This window comes from Mobula birostris, chromosome 21 (genome assembly GCF_030028105.1).
Source record: "Mobula birostris isolate sMobBir1 chromosome 21, sMobBir1.hap1, whole genome shotgun sequence".
Lineage (NCBI taxonomy): Eukaryota > Metazoa > Chordata > Chondrichthyes > Myliobatiformes > Myliobatidae > Mobula > Mobula birostris.
The window spans coordinates 34,897,316-34,915,242 of record NC_092390.1 but is presented as its reverse complement, the minus strand read 5'-3'; the positions used below and the strand labels follow the sequence as shown (position 1 = coordinate 34,915,242).

Below are 17,927 nucleotides of genomic sequence, written 5' to 3'. Positions count from 1 at the left end.
ACCAGGTTCAGAAACAGCTATTACTCTGCTGTTCCACCAATCAATAAAGTCATGGCTAAACTGGCAGCAACCTCAACTCCACAGTCGTTTCTACCCCAGGCAAACTTGTACCTCTTGCTTAACATAATTTCTTTCACTACCCTTTGAGGAAGGTAGTTCCAAAGACTCAGAACTGTGAGAGAAAACATCTGCATCATCTTGATTTAGATGGTGATTCCACATATTTGGCTCTGATATGACTCTAAATCCTTCAAAATGAGGAAATATTGTAATTTCCACCCATGGAGAGATCATACAAATTCCTTACAGGCAGTGATGGGGATTGAACCAGGATCACTGGCACTGTAATAGCTGCCAAGCCATCCATGAGAGGATGAGACTGTGGAGGAGCCTGATGAGCCAGCAGAAGGATGACGAAGACTACTAGGGAGGTCGCAGCTTCACACCACTCACTTCATATCATAGCGTAGCAGAGGTAGGTGTGGCCTGCAAAAGAAGTAGATGATTTTCATTAGGGGCCTGCTAAATGCAGTTTCCAGTGCCCTTATCTGCATCAATAGGTTCATCAGTAGGAACTGAGAGACTCCAGGCAATGCATTAGTGGATGGATACATGATCCAGTTGCTGAGATGGCTCACTGCAGCTGTCTTCAGTGGTGTGCATGTCACCCTGACTTAACTAATCCCCTCATTGCTTGAATGAGTGGGGGTTCTCACTCCGAAGCAGCCATCTCCCATCAGGTCCCCATTGCGTGCAAGAGCTGTCTCCTGTAGATTAGTCTCTGGTGTGTTATACTGGGAGCTCCCTTTCTCTCCCCTATAACCTTTCTTTCCTCTGCTACAGTGTGTGGGGAGGTTGTCTGCATGCCTTGCAGTTGAAGACTAATGGCTTTCTCAACTGCCACATATCAAGTTGTTGGCAGCTGCCTTCAGTTGAGCCTGGTTCCTTTGGGAATTGGGCAGGTTCCATCTTAGCCTATGTCGCTGTCTGTCAATGCCTTTTCAAACATCTCTCGCAAATTTCACAAACATCTATGGTGCAAGACTCAATAATAATTTAGCACACCTGTAGGCTGTAAGTTCCAGTTAGTAGGCAACTACTTGAAACATGACAGTTTCTTAGAGAGAGGGCTCCTGTAAAATATCTTCATTGAAAGACCAGTAATGCTGGCAGATATAGGTCTTGACACACTTTAATGTACACACTTACAACAGAGTGATGTTTGGTTATTTATTGTTTTTTGAAGAGCATAAATTGGTAATTCATCTAAGCAAGGACCTGGACCGCTGCAATTTGCCTCTCACCACAAAAGGTCTACATTGGTTGCAACCTCACTAGCTCCACTTGGCCTTAGATCACCTGGACAATAGCAATAGCTATTGCTGCTGTTTATTGATTACAGGCTGCTGTTTATTCACTACACCTGAGCATTTACCACTATCATACCCTCAGTTCTCATCAACAAACTCCGAGCCTCTGTACTTCCCTCTGCAATTGGATCCTTGACTTCCTCGCCAGGAGACCCCAGTGTGGATTGGAAATATCATCTCCTCGTTCACAGTCAACACTGGCACACCTCAAGGATGCATGCTTAGCCCACTGTTCTACTCTCTCTGCACACACGACTGTGTGACTAGGCGCAGCTCAAACACCATCCATAAATATGCCAATGAGACGACTATTGTTGGCAGAGTTTCAGATGGTGATGAGGGAGTGTACAGGAGTGAGAGCTGGCTGAGTGCTGTCGCAACAACAACCTTGCACTCAACGTCAGTAAGACCAGGGATCTGATTGTGGACTTTAAGGAAGGGGAAGTTGAGGGAACACACACTAGTCCTCATCGAGGGATCAGCAGTGGAAAGGGTGAGCAGTTTCAAGTTCCTGTGTGACAACACCTGAAGATCTGTCCTGCGTCCAACATATTGACGCAATTACAAAGACAGCGGCCATATTTCATTTTGAGTTTGAGGAGATTTGGTACGCCACCCAAAGTCTCTCGCAAAGTTCTGCAGATGTACCATGGAGAGCATTCTAACTGGTTGCACCACCATCTGGTATGGAGGGGCCACTGCATTGTATCAGAAAAAGCTGCAGAAAGTTGTAAACTCGGCCAGCTCCATCATTGGTACTAGCCTCCCCAGCATCGAGGACACTTTCAAAAGGTGATTCATCAGAAAGATGGCATCCCTCAGCACCCAGCACTCTTATTGCTCCCATCAGCGAGGAGCACAGGATCCTGAAGACACACACTCAACATTTCAGGTACAGCTTCTTCCCCTCTGCCAGCAGATTTCTAAATGGACAATGAATTCATCAACACTACCTTACTTTTTATTCCTTTTTTAACTCATTTTGCACTATTTTTTATTGTGTGTATTTCTTCATGTAATTTATCGTTTTTACTGTTATGTATTGCAATGTTCTGATGGAGCAAAACCAACAAATTTCATGACGTATGCCCGTGATATTAAACCTGATTCTGATCTGAAGAGCCTTGCGCTTTCTTTTCACTTCCAGTCAATTCAAACAAATGAAAACCGCTGTGACTGTTCAGCTTCAGGTAAAAGTTGTTAGAAAGCTGTCAGGTTGCAGATTGCAAACTTTGTGACACTGTGCACGACTGAACCCTACGTCTGCAACGGAGCCAGTCCCAGTTCTACGTAGAATGTAGAACATGGAACAGAAACAGACCTTTCAGCCCACAATGTTCTGGTGACTTAATTACATTAGGAATCAAATACCCGATTAAACTAGTCCTTAAAAAAATTGGATACCCAAATAGGAGCTGACCTCCTATTGTGCATCAGATTGGAGATCAGAGTCGAAGTAAATTTATTATCAAAGTACACGTAGGTAACTACATATGGCCGTGAGATTCGTTATCTTGCAGGCAATTACAGGAAAATGAAGAAATACGATAGAAGTTATGGAAAACTATATCTAAGCAAAGACTGTCAAACAACCATTGTGCAAAAAAAGACAAATTGTGTAAATTAAAAGATAATAATAATAACACAAGTATTAAAGTAATTGAAAGTGAATCTGCAGGTTCTGAAACCAATTCGGTCTTGTTCTTCAGAAATGATGACTCCGGAAAATGATAGCTATGTTTTTCTTTCTGCAAATGGACATTTGTTTACTTCCAGCAGTTCAGGTTTCCAGCAGCTGTAGTTTTACTTTTCCATTAGAATTTAAAACAGGTTTGTTTGAATTCAGTCGGCAGACTATCGTTATAGGTCATGTTAATTCAGGAGAAACTCTTAGCCTGTTAAGTCCTTCAATAATTTATACAGTATAGTCAGAATGATTTTCCGTGATGACTTTGCTGTCCGTATTTCTTGGATATCTGGAACAGAGAATTGCTAGAAGAGTTAGATTTATAGATCTGTCTCATATTAATGTTTCCCTATTGGCAAATTCTTTATTTTGTTTCTCTAACCAGTTTCATGCAACTATTCATCTGTGTTTGGTACTCCTGTCACATTGCTACAAGAAGGACAGGAAGACAAGAACTCCTGGCATGGCATAGTGAGTGGGAGCAATGATGTGGAAATTTTTCTTTTTGAGTTAGAAAGTTTAGTATTTTCTTGAAATAGAATTTTTTTCCCCCAAATTCTACAGATTATCAGAACAGGAAGGGCAGGAAGTGTGTGACTGCTGATGTATGACAGAACCAATATCTTTTTTATGTATATTATGATTTTTAAAAATATATTCTCTGTTGCAGGTTGTGGATACGCTTTAGCTTATTCTCCTTCCATAGCAACTGTGGGAAAATACTTCAATAACAAGAAAGCCATGGCATATGGTTTGGCCATGTCAGGAAGTGGAATTGGGACCCTTGTTTTAGCTCCCGTGGTGCAGCTGCTAATTGAAGAATACTCTTGGCGCGGTGCGTTGCTCATCCTCGGAGGCCTCGTAGCTAACATTTGCGTCTGCGGTGCTCTGCTGCGACCTCTTTCGCTTGCCGAGGATCTGTCCATTTTGAACCCTAGCAGCGTTGCAAGCAGAAATTCTTCTGAGGAATGCACCCACAAGTCACAACATGAGGATCCTGCGCTGCCCTGCCATTCTGTGGACTCAAACTCCACCAGGAAAGATTGCGTAAAAAAGAAGCTCTGCAACTGCTGCCCGTCGTATAAAGAATATGCCTTCCTCCTGACGCCAGACTTCCTTGTGTTTGCTGTATCACTGCTGTTCTTAGCCTATGGCTGTAGTACTCCTTTTGTACATCTTGTACCATATGCCGTGAGTGCTGGGATCAGCCAGCAGCAAGCAGCCTTCCTAATGTCAATCCTTGGCATTGTGGACATTGTTGGAAACATCTCATTCGGCTGGCTAACAGATAGAAGGTAAGGTTTAAAAAAGCAAAAGTGTTCACTTTGTATTCTGTGTGAAAATGATTAAACTTGTCGTCTGTCAAATTACTTGGAGCACTAAGACAGGGGTTCCCAAGTCTTTTCATGCCTTGGACCTGCACCATTAACCAAGAGGTCTGTGGACCTCATGTTGGGAACCCCTGCTCTAAGATCATTGAAAGCGGTACAAGGAGTTGGCATTCTCTTCCCCAAATCCATTCAACGGAATTTTCTCACAGACGAGAGAGAATCTGCGGATGCTGGAAATCCAAGCAACGCACACACAAAATGCTGGAGGAGCTCAGCATCCTGCCGAAGGGTTTCAGCCTGAAACGTCGACTCTACTTTTTTCCCATAGATGCTGCCTGGGCTGCTGAGTTCCTCCAGCATTTTGTGTGTCTTGCAACAACATTTTCTGTTCAAATTATGAAGATATTATGATGGCACCAACACTACCAGAGTTTTGTATCGATAGCAGTAATAGATTTAGGATGAACCAGATTCAGTGACAAGAGGATTACCAAACCGTGCTGATATCTGCCATTGAATGTATTTCACATTTACTTTGCCAGTAAGGTTATTCGATTCCTTGAAACAGGTTTGTTTTCATATCTTCAGTGTACATCTACAATCTGTGCTAATCTACTAACCTAATAAGTGAAGGAGGATACTTAAGTTTAAATACAATGAGACTTTGCCCTTACATCATCTCATTGGTGGCAGAAACCCTTATCATGCCTGAATTACCCCTAAAAGATTCTTTGTTTATAGGTCCATCCATGTCTTATTTTTTTTGCCTTTATGTCTATAATCACCACCGACCCTACAGCAGTTCTCTAATTATGACCTGTTTTTAATTGTTGTCTTATTGATGGCATGTCCTCAGCTGTCAAGTCCCTGAGCACTGGAGTTTCTTCTCAAGGAATCTCCGTCTCTTTATTTTTGTAAGCAATTCCTTAACACCTACCTTTTTGACCAAACCTCTGATTATCTGCCAGAGGACTTCTCTGTCAGTCAGCATCAATGATTATTTTGCTGAAGCTCTATGCAACTACTTGGCACATGTTGCCGTGATAAGGGTAATAAATAAATACAAGTTGTGCCACTGTTGGGTGTTCTTAATAATTCACCTTTTTACCATTGTTTTATGTTCCTTTATTTCATCTCACTTAAAAAAATATTCTCCCATTCTTTTGTTCTGCTTTCTGCTGTGCAGGCATTTTTGCTTTACTGACTATATCCTTGCTTCAGTATACTATTTTCTTTCTTGGTGGCTTCTATAGTCTTTTAGCAGGAAGTGAATATCTTAAGAAATGTGTTTTAATTGACTTCAAAGATTATTTTCTTAACAAATCATTAGACAATATAAAGACTGACATGGTTGTTATGACCAGAAGTTGGCAGCACCCATGCACAGCCAAAAAGCAAATGTTATTTTAGTGGCAGAGTGGAGATGGCTATATTGTGCACTTGAATATGCCAAGCACTATGCTTGGATTTCTGGAGTAGAACAGTTGGATTCTTCAAAGCACTTGAATGCCAGAATTTAATGGGAAACGTAAGGGCTGGGAGAAGAAGGAGGATGGTTGCAGAAATTGCTTGTTTTCTTGAGTTTAGTCCATCTGATAAATGGAAAGATTAATAAATCACGCAACTGATTTGTTTGTTTTTGTAACAGATAATTGGACTAATGACCCTTAAATTGGAAATGTACAGCATTGTATCCCTCTCCATCAGTCACATCCTCATTCAGGATGTTGGATAAATGAATTTGTAATCGGCATCTAGGGTTATTTTTGTTTCCAAACGAGAGGACCCTGGAGAGTATTAGAGAACAGAGAGACCTATCAGTAGAGGTATATAGTTCCCTGTAAATAGAGACCATAAGATCATAAGACTTAGAAGCAAAATTAGGCCATTTGGTCCATCGAGTCCGCTCCACTTTTCTATCCATGGCTGATTTATTTTCCCTCTCAACCCCATTCTCCTGCCTTCTCCCCATAAACATTTGATGCCTTGATTGATGAAGAATCTATAACCTCTGCCTAAATATATTCAATGCCCTGTCCTGTACAGCCATCTTTGGTAATGAAGTAAACAGGTTCACCACCTTCTTTCTAAATATTTTTTTCCTCATCTCTGTTCTAAATGGACGTCCATCTATTCTGAGCTGTACCCTCTGGTCCTAGACTCCCCCACTATAGAAAACACCCTCTCCACATCCACTCCATTTAGGCCTTTCAATATTTGATAGGTTTCAATGAGATGCCCCCTCATTCTTCTAAACGCAGCGAGTTCAGGCCTAGAACCATCAAACACTCCTCGTATGTTAATGCTTTCTTTCCCAGAATCATTTTCATGAACCTTCTGGACCCTCTCCAATGCCAGCACATCTTATTATTGATAGAGGCCCAGAACTGTTCACAATGCTCCCAAGCGCTGTCTGACCAATGCCTTATAAAGCCTCAGCATTTACATCCTTGCTTTTGTATTTTAGTCTTCTCAAAAAGACACACAGGTAGACAGAGTGGTAAAGAAGGCATTTGACATGGTTAGGGCTTCAAGAACAGGAGAAGGGATGTCATGCTACAACTGTACAAGTCATTGGTGTGACCATACTTGGAGTATTATGTGCAGTTCTTGTCTCACAGTTATTAGAAGGATGTCCATAAGCAGAAAGGTGTGCAGAAAGGATTCACAAGAGTGTTACTGGGACTGGAGGGTGTAGGTTAGAAGGAGTTGCTAGATAGGGTAGGATTTTTTTTCCCCCTGGAGAGCATGAAGCTGAGGCCTGATCTTAAAGAGGTGCTGTATATAAAGTCATGAGGGGCATAGATAAAGTGAAAGGTCACAGCCTTTTCCCCAGGGTAGGGAAATCTAAAACTAGAGGGGATGGGTTTTAGGTGAGAGGGCAGAAATTTAAAGGGTAACAGTGGACGGTGAATATATAACACTGACTGGCAGAGGAAGCTGTAGAGGCAGGTACAATTACATTAGTTAAAAGGCAAAAAGACCATTACATGGTTAGGAATGAGTTTAGAGGGATATAGGCCAAAAACAGCAAAATGTCTAGCTCAGGTCGAAAGCAAATATTTCTCTCTTCTTCTGAGATTTACTGAATGTATTGCAGTTTTCTTTTAATTCTGTTGAGAGAAGGGTAATGGTTTTTTATAAAAATGAATCACTCTGTCAATGTTCATCACCATTGTCGTGCTCAACAGTGAGCAACGATGGGTAAAATTGGGAAAGTTAGTAATAGAAAACTGCAGAAGTTAGCAGGTGTAATATTTGATGATGTTGTTAGTCAGAACTGATGCTTTTGTTAGTTTTTTTTATCGGAAATGTACATAGTATGCAGTTGCTACTGAGCAAAGCTGAACCGCATTGCTCCTGAGCTGATAGAAAAGCTTAGAGCTCCCTCTGGACACTACATGACCACATAACACCCCACTTCCAATATTTTAATTTCTTTAGATGAGAACATGTTTTTAAGGATTTTATGGCAGAATTTTTGAATTATTCTGATGTTAGATATGTTAAACTGTTTTCTAGTGAACTATTACTGCTGCTTATCTGTATTTTTGATTAAATAGTGTGATTTTTTCACACACTAGAAATTTATCCGGTGAAACAGTTCAGAACAGTTAAAGCTGAATGTGGTCTCAGGAATTAGGAAGGGTAACTTAACTGATAGTACTCAATATTCTAGCATCACAGTGTCTTTAGAATTTGAATAAGGCACTTGGAATGTGGTCTTTCATTTGTGGGCTAATATGACAGGTAAAATATTAGCGTAATCATTCCCCAGAGTCTGGCAGATACATACTACCAATGATGCTGATTTCAAGGTGAGCCCTTATTCTAGTGGCCTAGTGGTCTATCAGCCAATGCACTTTGAACCCCAGATGCTAAAACAGTAGCAAAAAAGACTGCATAGTACTCATTAAAGGAATCCTTCTGGGTCCAGGGGATGACTGAAATCTAGAATACACTGTCCAAAGAGATGGTGGAGAAACATACGCTTGAAGCATTTGAGAAGCACTTAGTTAAGTTCCTGAAACATCACTGTATGGAAGGCTGCAGGTCCAGTGATGGAAAATGGGATATGTACCTGATGGCTCGCACACACACGATGGGCAGAGTGGCCTGACTCCTTGGTGTATGATTCTACTTACAGGTTGTTGGTCTTCTGGTCACTTCTTTGATTCTAGATGTGCTTGATATTTTCTTTGATGTGTTTGCCTTCTGCATTTTGCATATTATTCTCATGTGGTAGAGCCATTGGCACTGGTTAAATGAGTTAATAGAAGTCATGAACGGGGTGCACAACCTAGTTAGCCCCTCCTCTCCTGAGTTGTCTGATCACTTTGTACGGCCCTTTGCTGCCTTGCTGATAACCCGTATGCGGTGCTGCTCCAGAGGCTGCTCATTTTTGGTAAAGGATGCCGCGGCCAGCTGTGAAGCGTAACCTGGATGGCTGAGCACCGGGTGTACTCCACGACGAGGGTGGCAGCAACGAGGACAGGCAGCAAAGATTGTACATCAATACCTGAAACATCACAGCGTAGATGGCTGCAGGCCAAGTGCTGGAAAATGGGGTTGGTACAAATATGTGTATCTGACGGCAAGCAGAGATACAGTGTTCCAGAAGAAGCGGGATGTCCCAGTGGCAACCCATTTTAATTCCACCTCCCATTCCCATTCTGGTATGTTTACGTATGGCCTCCTTTACTGTCACGATGAGGCCACACTCAGGTTTGAGGAACAATACCTTATATTCCGTCTGGGTAGCCTCCAACCTGATAGCATGAACATCGATTTCCCGAATTTCCGGTAATGCCCCCCCCCACCCCATCCCCTTTTCCCTCTCTCACCTTATCTCCTGAACCGGCTGGTGGCATAGTGGCATCAGCGCTGGACTTTGGGGTGAGAGGTCCCGAGTTCGAATCCAGCCGGCTCCCTTGCACGCTCTCCATCCGTGTGTGGGTTGAGCGTCGAGCTAACAACTCAACCTCATTAAAAAAAAACTTGGAGAGGTATGGGCTCCGCCAGGTTTCAGCTGCCAGAGACACGCCGTACGATGAGCATACCAAAAAAGCTTGTCATGACAGCGTCCCGACGACTCCACCAGGAGTTAAGGGCGCGCACGCGCACACACACACACACACACACACACACACCTTGTCTCCTGCTGGTGTTCTCCCTCCTTTTCTTTCTTCCACGGCCTCCTGTTTTCTCCTATCAGACTCCCCCTTCTCCAACCCTGTATTTCTTTCACCAATCAACTTCCCAGCTCTTTACTTCATCCCTCTCCCTCCCAGTTTCACCCATCACCTTGTGTTTCTCCCTTCCCACCTCCACCTTTTAAATCTATTCCTCATCTTTTTTTCTTCAGTCCTGCCGAAGGGTTTCGGCCTGAGACATCGACTGCACTTTCTTTCCATAGATGCTGCCTGGCCTGCTGACCAGCATTATGTGTGTGTTGCAGTACAAGTGTAGGTGGATTTGTGAAATCTCACAATACCTTTCACCACAATTATTATCAATGCTGGTGCATAACTGCATGGCCAGCTTCTACTGTAACTCCAACTATATGTTTGTAGATAATACCACCATAGTGGGCCATATCTCAAATAATGATGAGTCAGAGGTCAGGAAGGAGAGGATGAGCCTACTAACATGGTGCCATTACAATAACCTTTCTGTCAAAGGTAGCAAAACAAATGAGCTGGTTACTGACTTCAGGAACGGAGTGGTCCATATGCTCCTGTTTACATCAATATCGTTGAATTAAGGAGGATTGAGAGCTTCCCGTTCCTAGAAGTGACATGAGGTGTTTTATGTTTAAGAAAACCATAACAACTCAGTTACTGCACTCCAAAACCTGAACACAAAGTACGGATAACCGAGCTTAAGGTAAGATGTCATTGAGTAAGACCAGCCTCTTAAAGTGAATCCCAACTCAACTCAGTGTCAGTGGTTGTGAATTGAGTACGTTTCCACCAATTACATTACCCTGCAACATCGCCATTATCTTGTCTTAGTCCAGCCACATTGCCCTAGCCAAGAAAGCTCACCGGCACCTGTACTTCCTCAGAAGGCTGAAGAAATTTGGCATGCACCCTTTGACGGTCACCAGTTTTTACCGATGCAGCGCAGAAACCATCCTATTCGAATGCATCACGGCTTGGTATGGCAGCTTCTCTGCCAATCAACACTAGAAGTTGCAGAGAGTTGCGGACACAGCTCAGCACAACACGGATGGTTTCACTTGAAATCGTGGGCAACTTTCTGATGTGATCAGATCAGATGGAGGACAGACTTATCCAGGTAGTACATTTTCTCCAGAGGAAAACAAGCATGTTTTAAGTAGAACTTCTTATTCTCCACTCTATCACAGATACTCCTGTTCTCTCCAACACCCCCCCCCCCACCCCCCAGCCTGCATCTCTGCAACTTAAAACATCCAATATGAAGGACTCTCACCATCTATTCCATTCTCTCTTCCCACTACTACCATCAGGCAAGAGGTACAGACCCTTAGGTCTCACACCACGAGGTCAGGAACAATCACTACACTACATCTGGCTCCTGAACCAGTGTGGACAACTTCACTTACCTCAACTTTGAACTGATTCCACAACCTACGGACTCACTTTCAAGAACTCCACAACCATTATTCCCGTATTATTTATTTATTAATTTACTTGTTTTTGGGCAGTTTGCCATTTGCACATTTGTCAATCTTTGTTAATGTATAGTGTTTATTAATTCTATTATATTTCTTTATTTTCCTGTGAATGCCTGCAAGAAAATAAATTTCAAGTAGTATATGTAGTTTATATGTACTTTGATAATAAATTAACTTTGAACTTAGTTTTTTAACTTTTCTAAAAATGTTAACGCTGCTTCTTTCTCTGCAGATGCTGCTGGACCTGCTGAATACCTCCAGTATTTTTGTTTGTACTTCAGGTTTCTAGTATCTGCAGTATTTTGCCGTTGTTCTGAGGATCTACTTAGCTGATAAAATTCTGCCTTATACACTGAGGAAATGTGCACTTTTGTTTTACAGTTAAAGTACTTTCCTGCCCAAACGAGCAAATTTGTGATTACTGAGCTGTTGTCAGCTTTTCCTCCCCATGCTGCTTCTTAAAATGGTTCAATGCTTTATCTTCAGTTCACTGGTGTCTTAGTACATGTAACACATTTGCTGTATTTACGGATTACGTTCTGCAAACTTTGCTGTCAAAATTAATCTTCCAAGATTTACCCTAATTATTTCTAGATAGTATTTTAATATTGTTATGATTCTCTGCAAAATTGGTGTAGTAAAAACAAATCATTATGATTTTATTTGTTGACCGATGTACAGATATATTTTAATCTGGCTTGTGCCTCTCTTTAAATCCGCAGATGCTTGAAGAAATATCGCAAATACTTGTACATTTTAACCATTGGGATGGATGGCCTCTCCTCCCTGTTCATTCCTATTCTGAGATCTTTTCCACTCCTTGTTCCCTATGCAGTATTTTATGGATACTTTGATGGGGCATATGTTGCCCTCATCCCAGTAGTAACATCAGATATAGCAGGAAATGCTTTTCTCTCCTCTGCTCTGGGAATAGTGTATTTTATCCATGGGATACCCTATCTTATTGGTCCACCAATAGCAGGTCAGTATTATGTTCCATGACTTCCTAAAATGATTTAATTCTAAATATGATGGTGAATTTTACTGATTTCTTACAATTTGTAAATATGTTTCAGCCAGTCTCTGCCATCCCACAATATCTTTGCAATATGTCACCAGGAAAAGTTCTTCTGTTAGCTGATATAGTTGGTCTGTATTCTAATTAATTTGAGTGATTTTAGTACCCAACCATGTATTCCAGAACCCAAAAATTAACACATTAACCAAGTGATTTCCAGCCAAACTTATTCAAACATCGCAGACATCCCACCTCTCCCGGAAGTTCTGGGAGTCTCCGGCATATTAATAGCAGCTCCCTGATGCCCGCAAATTATATACAATATCTCGCAAATCAATTTTTTTGAGAGCGAGAGAGCGCGAGAGCGACCAGGAGAGGGAGAGAGCGTGCGTGCGAGAGAGAGCGTCATGGCAGAGTGTTCCAGAAAAACAAAATATAAAACGTACATCACCCCAGACTACGCTAAAGTGTGCCCCTGCCTAATAGGGGTCAAAAATAATGACAGTGTTGCTCGCTGCACTGTTTGCAACAGTGACTTTTCTATTGCCCACGGTGGGTTAAGACTGTAAACGACATGATGAGGTGAGTTTAACGGGTGTCATTTGTTCATCAGCATAGCTAACTTTATTTAAAGTAGCTGGCTAGCTGCTAAAGAGCTACTCTATTGCAGACATCCCACCTCTCCCGGAAGTTCCGGGAGTCTCCCGCAAATTGATGGTGCTACCTCCCTGAAATGAGTTTTTGCAGGGTGGGATGTCTGACATCGCTTCTGAGGATTAGAATACAGCACAGGAACAGGCCCTATGGCCCACGATGTTGTGCTGAACCAGTTAAATTGATAATCAAATATTGAACTAATTTCTTCTGCCTACAAAATGCTCATATCCTGCTATTCCTCACATTCATGTGCCTATCTAAATGCCTCTTAAAAGTCTTATTTCTGCCTCTACCACCACCCCAGGCACTAATGCTGGAATGCATTACTTTGTTGTCAATAGCGGGGATGAAAGATACAGGAGAATGAAAGTGTGGTTCCCCCACAGCCTCTCAAACCATGTTTGTATAGGAAATGCTGGCTGAACCATGCTTAAGTCCACTTGCTAGATTTACTGGAGGGTGAATCACATTATCCATCTGTGGTGCTGATGTAATTGGTCCCCAGATATGCTTCTATATCTAAATTTAATTTCTGCTTCTGTTTCCATTGATAATGGAATTTGTCATTGTTAGTGCTACAAAGTTTGTAGAGATGTACTTAACTGCTTGTGTTTGTGGTGTTAGTGTGGGTGTGATGTTTCTTTGTATGCATTGAGGACAGTTGGTTTTCTCTTTTCAGGTTGGTTGGTGGATACAACAGGAAGTTACACAGCAGCCTTTCTTGTCAGTGGATTGTCCATGACATTCAGTTCTATTTTGGTGATTTCAATTGATTGGATAAAGAAATGCAGAAATTCAGCAGACGTTCAAACTACCGTCATAGAGTCAGACCCTAACACTTTTCAGACTGCATCAGACAATCAGATATAACGACAAGAGTTTGTATAGAATTATTCAAATATCAGGAGTAACAAATTTGGTGGCTTCTGAAGATCCTCAAAGCATGGAAACCATTTTGTGTAGACAATCTGAAATTGCATCAGCATCAGTAAATATTTTGTTAATTCTTTCAATGCCAAAGTATTTTTATATTCAAAATAGTTATTTCTTTAAATTTTCTGATTTCCCTTGTACATTCCACATATCCCTCTTGACTAGCCAGCTTGCATTTCCACAGGTCTCTTGCTGTAAAATCCTGTTTTTTATGAAACAAACCAGGATACATTTGTGACTATGTGTTTCCAGTAAGATTTCTAAGTGTCAGTTTTAGTTCTCATTACACATGCTAATATAGAATCAATAGTCACTTTCTTGACATTGGCAGTTTTTTTTCAGGAAAAACATCAAGGGACAAGGAATAAAGTTGAATTATTAGCTGTGATCACCCAGAATAACTGACCTACTGAACTGAGCTCCCCTAATTCCCATATTGAAATTTTCTTGGATTGAATTGCTTTTGACTCTCAAATTGTACATTGCAGTTTGCGATGTCTGGCACAGTAATGTATCACGTGAGTACAACAAATGCTTTGGCTGAGATAGGAATCATAGAAGAACTTTAAAGGTGTGTGTTTTAAAGAGTATTAAACTCACCTCTCCCTTTTATGCATTAAAGAACAAGTTGTTTATTTTTCAGCTAGGTCTTAATGACACCATGTCAATTTTCTTTGAATCCTGAAGAGAATTTCACTTTCACTAGTATAGTTTTTGTTCTGACAGACTGTTTTCCTGCTTTCACAATTTAACTCCACTTAGATGGGAGCCCTTTGAAGCTTTAACACTAGCATATGAACAGTTCTGTTACCTAAATAATCAAATTTGCCAGTCCATATTTTTCCTTTCAATACAAAAGGTGAGCAATCACCCTCTACGACAACTCTCAGAGCAATTCTATTACACCATCTGTGTCTCTGCAACCTATTCTCACACACACCCATTAACACCCTCCATTTCTTCCCCTAACACAGTTTGTCTAAGGGAAATGTATAGTAGGCAATTGACCTATCACCCAGTATGGCACTGGGATGTCGCGGAAACAGGGGGCACCTAGGAGAACCCACGCAGTCACAGGGAGAGCGATAATTCAGATTTCCAGTGCAGAGGAGGGAGCTGCTCAGGGAAGCCCTTTTAAAATCTCACTTGAGCATAGGGAACTACTTTCTGATTGTTTCAGGATCACCCAGCGCTAGCTGCACCACTGAACAATGTCACTAAGCAATGGAGTACGTTAATTGTACCTGCCTGATGTGAAATCTGCTGTGTGAGCAGTCCAGTTTGTCACTGAATCTGCCCAGTTTAATTTCTGGTGTGGTTTAAACTGAATTATATTCCGCTTAAAGAAATACCAACCATTTATTTCCATTTTTTTTAAGTACCCAGTGTCTTAGAATCAAGTCCAGTGTGAACCACTGTCAGAAGGAAAGAAACATCTCTATGTCCCACTTAAAGGAATCTAACATTGATTATACTTTTATTGGGACCCATTAGAATATAAAATATTGAGTTTATCTGGGCTACCACAAAAAAACTAATTTCTTTTTATGACCTTCTGCAGTGCCTAAGACTTTTGCACAGTACTGTAGTAATTTTATGTATTGCACTGTACTACTGTCACAAAAAAAACCATGACCTATGTGAGCAATGACAAATCTGATACGGGTCTCTACAGCGGGAAGAGGGCAGGGAAAGGGGAATCATAGATGAAAAGAGGGGAGGGATCAGGCAGCACCTGAGATAAATTCTGTAATGATCAACACACCAATTATTTGGAATCAAATGAGCTTTCCTGGCATGGCAGGGCTGGGTGTGTCTGCACCAGTGCTCCCCGCCTCCCCCCTTTCCTGGCAGTCCCCTGTCACCGTCCCCACACTCCTCCCACAGCACCCCACCCTCACCATTCCCAACACCCTTAGCTCTCACTAGATTTACAAACTCACTCTCCGCTCCACGTTGACAAATACAGTACTGTGCAGAAGCCTTAGGCACCCTCGCTATATATATGTGCCTAAGACTTGTGCACAGTACTGACATTTTCAGCACACCCCTTCTTAGTGTCTACAGCAACTCTGAGCCCTTTGGTCCTCTCTCCAGTGTCCACCTCTGCCACTCTGTCTATATAAATGGGCCCAGTGCTGATCCCTGCAGCACACCAGTTGATACAGGCTTCTAGTCTGAAAAACAGTCTTTCATCATCATCCTCTGCTTCCTACCATTAAACCAATTATATATTCACTTAGTTAGCTCTCCCTGGAACGCATGTGATCTAACCTTCCAGGCTAGACTTCTTGTAGCAGCTTGTCAAAGACCTTTGTAAAGTACGTATAGCTAACGTACACCACCCTACCCTCGTCTATCCTTTTGGCTACCTCATCAAAACAAAATTAATAAATTTTTGAGGCACAGTTCTGTGTATAAGCCTTCGTTACTATTGATGTCAAAAACAGGCTTTGCCACTAGTCCTGTCCACTGGAGCACTTTCCAGAATTGGGGTTAATGGAAAACAGAACCATTGCTGTATCAAAGCTGGTTGCTTGGAATTGTATCAAGCTTTGGGAAGTTCTCACCTTCACCTTTGGATATGCAATTCCATGTGAGTATCAGGTACAGCAGACACATCATCAGTCGCATTAAGTGACATCACCAGCTAACATTCACATCACATGAGATTCACCTTCTGAAATTCACACATCAGCATAAACAACGCAAGCTGCATCCTTCACATCACAAGTACTTTCTTATCACATACACCCTGCAGTTTACTCACCCTGCGAGTTCATTCACGTTGCAAACATTCACGTAACAGGTCACTTTCACATCACATAAACCTCGCACATTAGTTGGTCACATAGTCAATATCTATATCATACTTGGCATCAGTCATATCAAACTCTACAATATTGAAGTTAAACAGGAGATGTTTATTTCAAGTGATATAATTCATTCCACACTACTGTTATCTATACATGCTGCTAAGAGGAATTGTCCAACACCATTGCCAAAAGTCTCTAAATAATGCATAAATATAGTTTAATCATTTTACAATGCTGATAGAAACTACTTACACAAAGGGTGCATATACAAATGTATTTTCATGTCACTCAATATTAAGCTAAATATTATTCAAGTACAGATTTGTAAATTTTAAACTTATTAGGAAACACTTTTATTCTAATGATTTAATTGAAGCCATATTTGCTCCTCTTTTTATCTATATATCTGCAGTTTTATGAAGTAAGTTCTTTCAAATGATTGTTGTGACCTAATTTTGCTTTTTATTAAATGGAACTTGTTTACTTGTCGTATCTTCACAACTTAGTTTAAATAGTTTTCTACAGTTACGTAAGTTAGGGATTTAAAGTGGTACATCTTGTTAGGAGTTTGAGGAGATTTGGTATGTCACCTAAAACACTCATGAATTTCTACCGATGTACCATGGACAGCATTCTGACTGGCTGCATCACTGTCTCGTATGGGGGGGTGGTTTGCGGGGAGGGTAGCAACTGCACTGATCAAAGTGAACTGCTGAGAGTTGTAAAATCAGTCAGCTCCGTCATGGGCACTAGCCTCTGTGGTATCCAAGACACCTTCAAGCGACGATACCCAGAAAGGCAGCATCCATCCTTGAGGACCCCCACCACCCAGGACATGCCCTCTTCTCATTATTACCATCAGGAAAGAGATACAGAAGCCTGAAGGCACACACTGAATGATTCAGGAACAGCTTCTTCCCCTCTGCCATCCGGTTTCTGAATGGACATTGAACCCATGAACGCTACCTCACTACCTTTTTATTTCTGGTTTTGCACTACTTTTTAAATTTAACTATTTAATATACATCTATATACTTACTGTAATGAACAGCCTTTTTCTATATGATCATGTATTGCATTGTATTACTACTGCAAGGTTAATAAATTTCACGGCATACACTGGTGATATTAAAGCTGATTCTGATACATGGACAGTAAGATTTCATCTAGTTTTACTGAGGAAGGCCCTCTGCCCCGTGACATGCACCTACCCCCACCCCTGAGACTCAGACCCCAGTTTTACCTGACTTGTTCACTCAACAAAGGCAAGGTGCATGAAGGCAAGCCCCTTCCCCTCCCTGTGTGAGGGTTGTTCAGTGCCCATGATACTGCCTGACTCACGGACTATTGAACTTTGCACCATTGATCCTTCAGTGAAGACATACATACCATTCAGGAAAAAAGAAAGCACCTTTGAACTTCTAGACCAGCCATTGAGATTCTCCTTGGTGAAC

General features: G+C 41.5%; 1 protein-coding gene across 8 annotated transcripts in view; it reads left to right on the top strand.

Annotated features, from left to right (window-relative positions):
- Positions 1–17,593, top strand: part of LOC140185720 (monocarboxylate transporter 12-like) — a 104,893-nt gene extending 87,300 nt beyond the window's left edge. For all 8 annotated transcript variants that reach the window (XM_072239286.1, XM_072239287.1, XM_072239285.1 and 5 more), the window contains 3 exons: positions 3,728–4,352; positions 11,772–12,031; positions 13,404–17,593. In XM_072239286.1, coding sequence (XP_072095387.1) covers positions 3,728–4,352; positions 11,772–12,031; positions 13,404–13,594 — 1,076 coding nt within the window. In that variant the 3' untranslated portion in view covers positions 13,595–17,593. The remainder of the gene's footprint in view (positions 1–3,727; positions 4,353–11,771; positions 12,032–13,403) is intronic.
- Positions 17,594–17,927: the final 334 nt, after the last annotated feature.